Here is a 13,020-nt window from a genome sequence, read left to right as displayed (position 1 = left end):
AAAAAATTAGCCAGGGGTGGTGGCAGGCGCCTGCAGTCCTAGCTACTCAGGAGGCTGAGGCAGGAGAATGGCATGAACCCGGGAGGCGGAGCTTGCAGTGAGCTGAGATTATGCCACTGCACTCCAGCATGGGAGGCAGAGCAAGACTCCGTCTCAAAAAACAAATAAAAAATAAAAATAAATAGGGGTGGAGCCAAGATGGCTGAATAGGAACAGCTCCAAACTACAGCTCCCAGCATGAGCGATGCAGAAGACAGGTGACTTCTGCATTTCCAACCGAGGTGCCAGGTTCATCTCACTGGGGAGTGTCGGAAAGTGGGTGCAGGACAGTGGGTGCAGTGCACCGAGTGTGAGTCAAAGCAGGGTGAGGCATTGCCTCACCCGGGAAGCGCAAAGGGTCAGGGAATTCCCTTTCCTAGTCAAAGAAAGGGGTGACAGATGGTATCTGGAAAATTGGATCACTCCCACCCTAATACTGCACTTTTCCAACGGTCTTAGCAAATGGCAGACCAGGAGATTATATCCCGCACCTGGCTCAGAGGGTCCTACACCCACGGAGCCCCGCTCATTGCTAGTACAGCAGTCTGAGATCAAACTGCAAGGCAGCAGCAAGGCTGGGGGAGGGGCGCCCGCCATTTCTGAGGCTTGAGTAGGTAAACAAAGCGGCCGGGAAGCTTGAACTGGGTGGAGCCCACCACAGCCCAAGGAGGCCTGCCTGCCTCTGCAGACTCCACCTCTAGGGGAAGGGCATAGCCAAACAAAAGGCAGCAGAATCCTCTGCAGACTTAAATGTCCCTGTCTGACAGCTTTGAAGAGAGCAGTCGTTCTCCCAGCATGCAGCTGCAGATCTCAGAATGGACAGACTGCCTCCTCAAGTGGGTCCTGGACCCCTGAGTAGCCTAACTGGGAGGCATCCCCCAGTAGGGGAAGACTGACACCTCACACAGCCGGGTATTCCTGAGACAAAACTTCCAGAGGAACGATCAGGCAGCAACATTTGCTGCTCACCAATATCCGCTGTTCTGCAGCCTCCGCTGCTGATACCCAGGCAAACAGGGTCTGGACTGGACCTCCAGCAAACTCCAACAGACCTGCAGCTGAGGGTCCTGACTGGTAGAAGGAAAACTAACAAACAGACAGAACATCCACACCAAAACCCCATCTGTATGTCACCATCATCAAAGACCAAAGGTAGATAAAACCACAAAGGTGGGGAAAAAACAGAGCAGAAAAACTGGAAACTCTAAAAATCAGAGCACCTCTCCTCCTCCAAAGGAACGCAGCTCCTTACCAGCAACGGAACAAAGCTGGACGAAGAATGACTTTGATGAGTTGAGAGAAGAAGGCTTCAGACGATCAAACTACTCCGAGCTAAAGGAGGAAGTTCAAACCAATGGCAAAGAAGTTAAAAACCTTGAAAAAAAATTAGACAAATGGCTAACTAGTCCTTAAAGGACCTGATGGAGCTAAAAACCAAGGCATGAGAACTACATGACGAACGCACAAGCCTCAGCTGATTCGATCAACTGGAAGAAAGGGTATCAATGATGGAAGATCAAATGAATGAAATGAAGCAAGAAGAGAAGTTTAGAGAAAAAAGAATAAAAAGAAACAAACAAAGCCTCCAAGAAATATGGCACTATGTGAAAAGACCAAATCTATGCCTGATTGGTGTACCTGAAAGTGACAGAGAGAATGGAACCAAGTTGGAAAACACTCTGCAGGATATTATCCAGGAGAACTTCCCCAATCTAGCAAGGCAGGCCAACATTCAAATTCAGGAAATACAGAGAACGCCATAAAGATACTCCTTGAGAAGAGCAACTCCAAGACACAGAATTGTCAGATTCACGAAAGTTGAAATGAAGGAAAAAATGTTAAGGGAAGCCAGAGAGAAAGGTCGGGTTACCCACAAAGGGAAGCCCATCAGACTAACAGCTGATCTCTCAGCAGAAACTCTACAAGCCAGAAGAGAGTGGGGGCCAATATTCAACATTCTTAAAGAAAAGAATTTCAACCAATTCATTACAGCAACTAAGCTATAAGGAAGAAAAAAATCTTATACAGCATGCTGAGATTTCTCACCATCAGGCCTGCCTTACAAGAGCTCCTGAAGGAAGCACTAAACATGGAAAGGAACAACCAGTACCAGCCACTGCAAAAACATGCCAAATTGTAAAGACCATCGAGGCTAGGAAAAAACTGCATCAACTAACGACCAAAATAACCAGCTAACATCATAATGACAGGATCAAATTCACACATAATAATATTAACCTTGAATGTAAATGGGCTAAATGCTCCAATTAAAAGACACAGACTGGCAAATTGGATAAAGAGTCAAGACCCATCAGTGTGCTGTATTCAGGAAACCCATCTGACATGCAGAGACACACATAGGCTCAAAATAAAGGGATGGAGGAAGATCTACCAAGCAAATGGAAAACAAAAAAAGGCAGTGGTTGCAATCCTAGTCTCTGATTAAACAGACTTTAAACCAACAAAGATCAAAAGAGACAAAGAAGGCCATTACATAATGGTAAAGGGATCAAGTCAACAAGAAGAGCTAACTATCATAAATATATATGCATCCAATACAGGAGCACCCAGATTCATAAAGCAAGTCCTTAGTGACCTACAAAGAGACTTAGACTCCCACACAGTAATAACGGGAGACTTTAACACCCCACTGTCAACATTAGACAGATTAACGAGACAGAAAATTAACAAGGATATCCAGGAATTGAACTCAGCTCTGCACCAAGCAGACCTAATAGACATCTACAGAACTCTCCACCCCAAATCAATAGAATATACATTCTTCTCAGCACCACACCGCACCTATTCCAAAATCGACCACATAGTTGGAAGTAAAGCACTCCTCAGCAAATGTAAAAGAACAGAAATTATAACAAACTGTCTCCCAGACCACAGTGCAATCCAACTAGAACTCAGGATTAAGAAACTCACTCAAAACCACTCAACTACATGGAAACTGAACAACCTGCTCCTGAATGACTACCGGGTACATAACAAAATGAAGGCAGAAATAAAGATGTTCTTTGAAACCAACGAGAACAAAGACACAACATACCAGAATCTCTGGGACATATTTAAAGCAGTGTGTAGAGGGAAATTTATAGCAATAAATGCCCACAAGAGAAAGCAGGAAAGATCTAAAATTGACACCCTAACATCACAATTAAAAGAACTAGAGAAGCAAGAGCAAACACAGTCAAAAGCCGGCAGACGGCAAGAAATAACTAAGATCAGAGCAGAACTGAAGGAAATAGAGACACAAAAAACCCTTCAAAAAATTTGGTGAATCCAGGAGCTGGTTTTTGAAAGGTCAACAAAATTGATAGACTGCTAGCAAGACTAATAAAGAAGAAAAGAGAGAAGAATCAAATAGACACAATAAAAAATGATAAAACAGATATCACAACAGATCTCACAGAAATACAAACTACCATCAGAGAATACTATAAACACCTCTATGCAAATAAACTAGAAAATCTAGAAGAAATGGATACATTCCTCGACAAATACACCCTCCCAAGACTAAACCAGGAAGAAGTTGAATCTCTGAATAGACCAATAACAGGCTCTGAAATTGAGGCAATAACTAACAGCTTACCAACCAAAAAAAGTCCAGGACCAGATGGATTCACAGCTGAATTCTACCAGAAGTACAAGGAATAGCTGGTACCATTACTTCTGAAATTATTCCAATCAATAGAAAAAGAGGGAATCCTCCCTAACTCATTTTATGAGGCCAGCATCATCCTGATACCAAAGCCTGGCAGAGACACGACAAAAAAAGAGAATTTCAGACCAATATCCCTGATGAACATTGATGCAAAAATCCTCAATAAAATACTGGCAAACCGAATCCAGCAGCACATCAAAAAGCTTATCCACCATGGTCAAGTGGGCTTCATCCCTGGGATGCAAGGCTGGTTCAACATACGCAAATCAATAAACGTAATCCAGCATATAAACAGAACCAATGACAAAAACCATATGATTATCTCAATAGATGCAGAAAAGGCCTTTGACAAAATTCAACAATGCTTCATGCTAAAAACTCTCAATAAATTAGGTATTGATGGGATGTATCTCAAAATAATAAGAGCTATTTATGACAAACCCACAGCCAATATCATATTGAATGGACAAAAACTGGAAGCATTCCCTTTGAAAACGGGCACAAGACAGGGATGCCCTCTCTCACCACTCCTATTCAACATAGTGTTGGAAGTTCTGGCCAGAGCAATCAGGCAGGAGAAGAAAATAAAGGGTATTCAATTAGGAAAAGAGGAAGTCAAATTGTCCCTGTTTGCAGATGACATGATTGTACATTTAGAAAGCCCCATCGTCTCAGCCCAAAATCTCCTTAAGCTGATAGGCAACTTCAGCAAAGTCTCAGGATACAAAATCAACGTGCAAAAATCACAAGAATTCTTATACACCAATAACAGACAGCCAAATCATGAGTGAACTCCCATTCACAATTGCTTCAAAGAGAATAAAATGCCTAGGAATCCAACTTACAAGGGATGTGAAGGACCTCTTCAAGGAGAACTACAAACCACTGCTCAATGAAATAAAAGAGGATACAAACAAATGGAAGAACATTCCATGCTCATGGATAGGAAGAATCAATATCGTGAAAATGGCCATACTGCCCAAGGTAATTTATAGATTCAGTGCCATCCCCATCAAGCTACCAATGACTTTCTTCACAGAATTGGAAAAAACTACTTTAAAGTTCACATGGAACCAAAAAAGAGCCCACATCGCCAAGTCAATCCTAAGCCAAAAGAACAAAGCTGGAGGCATCACGCTACCTGACTTCAAACTACACTACAAGGCTATAGTAACCAAAACAGCATGGTACTGGTACCAAAACAGAGATATAGACCAATGGAACAGAACAGAGCCCTCAGAAATAATGCCACATATCTACAACCATCTGATCTTTGACAAACCTGACAAAAACAAGAAATGAGGAAAGGATTCCCTATTTAATAAATGTTGCTGGGAAAACTGGCTAGCCATATGTAGAAAGCTGAAACTGGATCCCTTCCTTACACCTTATACAAAAATTAATTCAAGATGGATTAAAGACTTAAATGTTAGACCTAAAGCCATAAAAACCCTAGAAGAAAACCTAGGCATTACCATTCAAGACATAGGCATGGGCAAGGACTTCATGTCTGAAACACCAAAAGCAATGGCAACAAAAGCCAAAATTCACAAATGGGATCTAATTAAACTAAAGAGCTTCTGCACAGCAAAAGAAACTACCATCAGAGTGAACAGGCAACCTACAGAATGGGAGAAAATTTTTGCAATCCACCCATCTGACAAAGGGCTAATATCCAGAATCTACAATGAACTCAAACAAATTTACAAGAAAAAAAAAACAACCCCATCAACAAGTGGGCGAAGGATATGAACAGACACTTCTCAAAAGAAGACATTAATGCAACCAAAAGACACATGAAAAAATGCTCATCATCACTGGCCATCAGAGAAATGCAAATCAAAACCACAATGAGATATCATCTCACACCAGTTAGAATGGCCATCATTCAAAAGTCAGGAAACAACAGGTGCTGGAGAGGATGTGGAGACATAGGAACACTTTTACACTGTTGGTGGGACTGTAAACTAGTTCAACCATTGTGGAAGTCAGTGTGGCGATTCCTCAGGGATCTCGAACTAGAAATACCATTTGACCCAGCCATCCCTTACTGGGTATATACCCAAAGGATAATAAATCATGCTGCTATAAAGACACATGCACATGTATGTTTATTGCGGCACTATTCACAATAGCAAAGACTTAGAACCAACCCAAATGTCCAAAAATGATAGACTGGATTAAGAAAATGTGGCACATATACACCATGGAATACTATGCAGCCATAAAACATGATGAGTTCATGTCCTTTGTAGGGACATGGATGAAGCTGGAAACCATCATTCTCAGCAAACTGTCGCAAGGACAAAAAAACAAACACTGCATGTTCTCACTCATAGTTGGGAACTGAACAATGACTACACATGGACACAGGAAGGGGAACATCACATGGGGGGAGCGGGGAGGGATAGCATTTGGAGATATACCTAATGTTAAATGACAAGTTACTGGGTGCAGCACAACAACATGGCTCATGTATACATACGTAACCTGCACGTTGTGCACATGTACCCTTAAAGTATAATAAAAAAATAAAAATAAAAATAAATAAATAAATAAAATAAAAAATCCTAATAAAAGAAGCAATTTTGGTAAAAATATAATTACTTGATGTTTTTCTTAAGGGCTTTTTCCAGTTTCTTCACCTGCTGTTTATAAAGTCTTAATTCATGCTGTGTGGGCCTGTGGAAAATAAATAATTATAAATTAATTCAATGTACTGAATAAAACCATAAAGGTACTTAAATAAACGACATACAATACTTTGTTACTTGTTGCAAATATACTTACTGAACTTCTGAAAATATTTCATGACTGCTAATTTGGAGTTTACTGGCCATTTAGATTTCTTATTCTCTGTAATCCCTTATTCAAAGCCTTTTAGTCATTTTTTGCTGCTGATCTATTACTTGTTTTTATAGTGAAATATTTCAAGTATACAGACAAAAACAGAGAACGTTATAACAAATCCTGGTGTATCCACCACCTAGCTTTATCAAATTCGAATATTAACAGATTTGATTCAAATCTTAACTCAAACTTTATACATATACTTAAAATTCCCTCATTAATGTCATTCTTCTCCTTCCCATACCATAGAGAACCACTATCCTCAATTCATTGTTCATTATTCCCATGTATGTTTTTAAATTTTTACTACGTATTTATATAATCATAAATTTACATATTATTGTGTTCAAGGTTTTCACATTTTATATAAATGGCTTATACTAGGTATCAGGTCCTTCTCTCCATTAAGGTGTAAGTTTTTTCTTGTTGTTGTTTTTTGTTTGTCACCTAGGCTGGAGTGCAGTGGCACAAGTTCAGCTCACTGCAACCTCCACCTCCCAGGTTCAAGCTATTCTCCCACCTTGGCCTCTTGAATAGCTGGGACTACAGATGTGTACCACCACACATGGCTAATTTTTGTATTTTTTCGGTAAAGACAGGGTTTCACCAAGTTGGCCAGGCTGGTCTCAAACTCCTGACCTCAGGAGGCCCGCCTCGGCCTCCTAAAGTGCTGGGATTACAGGCGTGAGCCACCGCGCCCAGCCATTAAAGTATAAGCTTATTGAGAACAGGAAATTTGTTTTGGTCTCTTCTTCACCCCAGAGTTTGGGACAGTGTCTAACTTACTACAGGTATTCAAATATTTGTTGAATGAAAAAAGGCTCAACGATGTTCATTCTTTATTACTGTCAACATAGAGAGTGTCATCCTTTTGTAGCTATGCTGGATATACCTTTCTGTTGTGTGCCATTATAAATTTTACTTTTCTTCTCATCCCACAGCACAGGAATAAGAATAACAAGGCATTGTAGTATAATTTGAGAATGAGAACTCCTCTGGCATAAGACTGAATCTAATATAGTAAATATTAATGTATTATACATTTCAAAATCACTAAGAGTAAATTCCAAATGTTTTCAACCACAAAAGGTATTAGATGATGGATGTGTTAATTAGCTTGATTTAATGATTCTGCATTATAATCATGAATCGTAACATCACTTTGTGCCTCATAAATATATACAGCTGTAATTTGTCAATTAGCAATTAAAATAAAAATAATCATGCTGAGTGAAAGACGATCGACAAAAAAGAGTAAATATTGTATAGCTCCACTTATAATAAGTCTAGGAAATATAAACTAACGTATAATGACTGACAGCAAATCACTGGTTGCCTCAGGCAAAGGCAAAGAGGGGCAGGAGGGATTACAAAAGGGGCAAGAGATAACTTTTAGGGTTTTTTAAGAGACAGGGTCTCTGATGCCCAGGTTGGAGTGTAGTGGTGTCATCACAGCTCACTGCAGCCTTGACCTCCTAGGCTCAAGCGATCTTCTCACCTCAGCCTCCTTAGTAGCTGGGACTGCAGGAGTATGCTACCATGCCTGGCTAATTTTTTTTTTTTTTTTTAATAGGGAACGCTTCACGAATTTGCGTGTCATCCTTGCGCAGGCCTGGCTAATTTTTAAAATTATTTGTAGAGACAAGGTCTCGTGTTGCTCAGGCTGGTCTCAAACTCCTGGCCTCAAACAATCTTCCTACCTGGGCTTCCCAAAGTGCTGGTATTATAGGCATGAGCCACTGCACCTAGCCTCCAAGGTGATTATCTGGATTATAACTGTTTCACAGGTGTATACATATATCAAAATTCAGTAAATTGTGTACCGTACATATATGCAGTGTACTGTACATCAGTTGTAACTCATTAAAGCTATTTTTTAAAAGCAAAAAAAAAAAAAAAGACTGAATCTATTTGAAGTTGTTTTTTGTTGTTTTTTTTTTTGACACAGTGTCTCGCTCTGTCACCCAGGCTGGAGTACAGTGACAAGATCATGGCTCACTGCAGCCTTGACCTCCTGGGGTCAAGTGATCCTTCTACCTCAGTCTTCGGAGTAGCTGGGACTACAGCCACAGACCACCACATCCGGCTAATTTTTATATTTTTTGTAGAGAAGGAGTTTTTCCATGTTGCCCATGCTGGTCTCGAATTCCTGCCTCAAGCAATCCACCAACCTCAAGCAATCCACCTGCCTCAGCCTCCCAAAGTGCTGAGATTACAGGCAAAAGCCACTATTCTTAGCTAGTTTTATCTTCTTCAATGTGGACTCCTATTTTCTCATTTCCCTTGCCTACCCATGTGCTCGTTCCTTTCGTTAAGTTATCATGGGAAAGAACTGACTAAAGTGAGTATAAGAATATTATGTACTCATGATTAGCTTTAGAGCAAAGGAGCTAGAATGGTGCATTTAATATTCCAAATTCCAGTATGTTTACTTTTCAAAGGATGAAGAAAAACTGGCCGGATGCAGTGGCTCATGCCTGTAATTCTAGTCCTTTGGGAATTCTGGCACTGAGCCTCGGAGTTCAAGACCAGCCTAGGCAACACAGGGAGACCCCATCTCTACCAAACAAAAAATTAAAAAATTAGAGGCTGAGCATGGTGGCTCATGCCTTTAATCCCAGCACTTTGGGAGGCCAAGGAGAAAGGATCACTTGAGGTCAGAAGTCCGAGATCAGCCTGACAAACATGGCCAAACCTCATCTCTACTAAAAACACACAAAATAGCCAGCCGTCATGGTGTGCACCTGTAATCCCAGCTACTCGGGAGGCTGAGGCAGAAGAATCGCTTGAACTTGGGAGACAGAGGTTGCAGTGAGCTGAGATCGCGCCACTGAACTCCAGCCTGGGCGACAGAGTGAGACTCTGTCTCAATTAAAATTAAATAATTTTCAAAATTAGCTGGGTGTGGTGGCTCACACCCATAGCCCCAGCTACTTAAGAGGCTGAAGTGGAAAGATTGCTTGAGCCCTGGAGGTCAAGGCTGCAGTGAGACGTGATCACACCATTGCACTTGGCCTGAGTGACAGAGTGAGACCCTGTCTCAGAAAAAAAAAAAATAAGTTTCTCTCACCTGGTTTCCAAATCTTTTTGGAGGTTCAGCTTTTCACTTGAAAGTGCATCAATCTTAGATTTTGATTCCTTGAGTTGATTCTGTAATGACTGCAACACATTTCACAGAAAAATAATTAACTTTCTTAGATTACTTACTTTATTAAAAAGTATTTATTAGTTATGCAGTCCCCATACCATTAAAAGGCCTTTATAAGTTGGTGAGGCATCCAGATTTCTGTAGTCGTTTTCTTCTTCTGACTGACTTTCATCTTCTTTATATTGCCTATGAAAATATGTATGCAGCATACTTATGAAAAATCTATCTTCAAAGAAAAAAAACTAAACCAATGTAATGAGGGTTTACTAATCTAAACATGAATTAAAATTAATCCAAATTTCCTACTTGTTCTTACAGAGAATGGTATTAGAACACTACTACTATCTAATATTATAGTACATACAGCATCCATTTATTCTCTCTTTACTTAGAATATATGATCCATGAGGACCAGAACTTTGTCTTATTCACCACTGTATCTCACAGCCTAGAAAAAGTATGGAATATAAGAGGAGGTGAAAAAGCACTGCTGAATAAACAAACAAAACATAGGTGGAACATCCATGTTCTTTTAAAAAATGCATTCTCCTCATACTATTTTTTCCTTCTAGTACTTTTAGGTCACCAAAAAACCTATATTAAACAAATGCAGATCATAAGTGGAAAAAGCAACAGATTTAATAGTCTTGGTTCAAGCCTTGATAACACCACTAACTAGTTGTATTATCTCAATAAGTCAATCTCTCAGAATTTATTTTCTCATCTGTAAAATAGTATCCATCACATCTACTTTACAGGACTGGTGTAAAAAGCAAATGAAAGATAACTGAAGGACTCTGTGAAATGCAAAGTGCTAGCAAATAAGTATGATTATTTTTAGCAATCTTGATTAACTATCACTGTGATGTCCTATATGGTAACCAATAGCCACATGAGCTAGTGGTTACCGCTTAACACTTGAAATATGGGTAATGCCACCAAAGAACTAAACTTTTAATTTCATTAAATCTTAAATTTAAAAATTGAAGCAGTATAAAATACTTTTCTGTTAAACACAACTTTATTGTTTAGGACTACATTTCACTTTAACTGTTGTATCACATAAAGTATTACTATTGTAGCCTAGTATGCACTGGGTACACGCATGATTTCTAGTATTACACATAAACATATCACCAGTCTAGTAAGTATCAATGGATTGATTCAGTTCAAATGATTTATTTATTCCCAATGTGTTTATTTTACGCATGTGCATATAGTCTGATGATAAAAACAACAACAACAACAAAAAACTTTGGACAACACTGGCCTTAAAAAAATGGACAAGCAGAGAAGCTTTTGCCACTGCAAGAGGCCCATGTCCCACCTGTCTTCTTCCTTTGGTCTTGCTGCTTCTGTTCTACAGGGTCATAGCTCTTTTCCTCTGCCTCCTGTTTATCCTACTTAGGCCTCCAAATCTTGGCCTGTTTTTCCCCCCCTTCTCTTTCATCTTCTTTACTCATGTAATACTTGTCAATGAATTGTTACATCCTCCTGTTACAGTACTCCTACTTCTTTAGGTGATACCTATATCCTATTTGTAGATCTCAAAATCTATCCTGAAATTGCCAGAATCTCACTTTCAAGTTAGTACTCACTCTTAGAAAGGAGACTGAGTTTATAATATAAACTCCGCTCAGTCAATGAATCCTGAAAAACCCCTTCCTTAGGAGACTCTTTTTATTGCTGCAAAGTTTCCCATTTGTAGAATATTATTTATTAATGTATCTCCTATTTTCTTCCTATCCTCCACTTCCCTCAATAAGACATCCAATCCAAATATCTGACCCAAGGATAATTTGTATAGGCCAAAATACTTTACTTCATCTAGACAACTGATGAAAAGCTTTTTCAGTTAAAAAGTGATTCTTTTCCAAGTCACTCATTCCTTAGCCCCAGATTTTCATTACAAATTCATGACAACTAAATTCAATACCACCACTCCAATGGCCTCAATCCTTTTATCATCTTTAGTCAGAGAACCCCGTTTGCAGAACTCTACAAGTACCTCTCACATCATATTCTACACAAAAGATCTCCTGATGGCTATGTTATGTTAAATCTTTTCTACTCTTACTAAAAACCCCAAATCCCCTCTCTTCATCATCTAGATTGGGGTCAGCAAACTGCCCTCTGCAGGCTATATTCAGCAGGCTGTTGGTTTTGTAACTATTTTTATTGGAACACACCTGTGCTAATTCATTTACATATTATCTGTCGCTGATTTTGTGCTACAACAGCTGAGTTGAGTACTTGTCCTATCTTTGTAGAATCTCCAACATCTAAACGACAGTTTCATTTGGAAGTCAGAGGGTCCCTGAAGCTACTTGATAAAATGCTGCTTTCTGAAAAGAATATAAAGCAAGAAGTTGCTTTTTAATTAATTTTTCTCTTCTTCCCTTCCTTCTTCTTTTCCTTTTCCTTTTTTTTTTTTGGAGTCCCCACAGTACTACAGATAATCAGCAACCAGCAACCCACAGAGCTCTGCCATTATTCTCTCCAAGATTTTGGAAAGTCGCTATTCTTAGGGCAAGAATACTACAGCGTACGCTTCATAAAAGTGAAGAATTTATCTGCTTTATTATGGGATCCTAATTACTTAGAACATGGTACAAAATAGGTGCTCAAATAAATATTTGTTAAAAGAACTGCTCCATCTATAAATAATAAAAAGATTAGCTACTGTTTTAGTGACCTTACATTAAAGCATTTTAGATTATATGTTAGATATCCTTCAGCTATTTTAGTTTAGCCAAAGACCATTTATCTATGCTTATTTAATCAGGCGATAAGTGTGTTTTAATCTATAAGCTTGATTTTTCACTGACATTTTATCTTTATCTCACATAAATCTGCATACTAATTAGGTTACACTTTGGTAGGCAGCCAATCTAATTCTATGCACTTTGTGGATATACTTGGTAACTACTCAGGGGCTAGATCACATCAGTAGAAAAAATTACAATACTTCAAGAAAATAAAGGGAAATACCATTTCTGCTGTGACCAATAGTTTGGTGATAATTAAGTATACATAATTTAACATAAATACAACAATACATCTTGACTTAGGTTGTAAAATACAATCTTCAAGTTCTTTATAAAAAAGAACTTCACAGTGACATATTAGGTTGATTTCCATAGTATATTTAAAGTTTTAAAAGCTACAGGAACTTCTGGTGTGACTACTGGATTAAAAACTTTAAAAACTGTAACACAGGATTAGTCGTACCTTTGTGTATGAATTTTTCTAATTTTAGATTCATAGTAATCGATTAGACAAAGCAACCTAGAAAACAGAATATTGAATTATT

The 13,020-nt window shown here is 39.0% G+C and overlaps 1 protein-coding gene across 3 annotated transcripts in view; it reads right to left on the bottom strand.

Moving 5' to 3' along the window:
• Positions 1-13,020, bottom strand: part of CEP70 (centrosomal protein 70) — a 97,428-nt gene that overhangs the window by 24,718 nt on the left and 59,690 nt on the right. For all 3 annotated transcript variants that reach the window (XM_030816760.1, XM_003265286.4, XM_030816759.1), the window contains exons 8-11: positions 12,939-12,995; positions 9,806-9,893; positions 9,630-9,718; positions 6,317-6,391 (exon numbers count right to left, since the gene is read on the bottom strand). In XM_030816760.1, the coding sequence (XP_030672620.1) occupies positions 6,317-6,391; positions 9,630-9,718; positions 9,806-9,893; positions 12,939-12,995 (309 nt within the window). The remainder of the gene's footprint in view (positions 1-6,316; positions 6,392-9,629; positions 9,719-9,805; positions 9,894-12,938; positions 12,996-13,020) is intronic.

Source organism: Nomascus leucogenys, chromosome 8 (genome assembly GCF_006542625.1).
Source record: "Nomascus leucogenys isolate Asia chromosome 8, Asia_NLE_v1, whole genome shotgun sequence".
Taxonomy (NCBI): domain Eukaryota; kingdom Metazoa; phylum Chordata; class Mammalia; order Primates; family Hylobatidae; genus Nomascus; species Nomascus leucogenys.
Note: the sequence above shows the minus strand (reverse complement) of the source record. Positions and strands in the feature narration are given on the sequence as shown.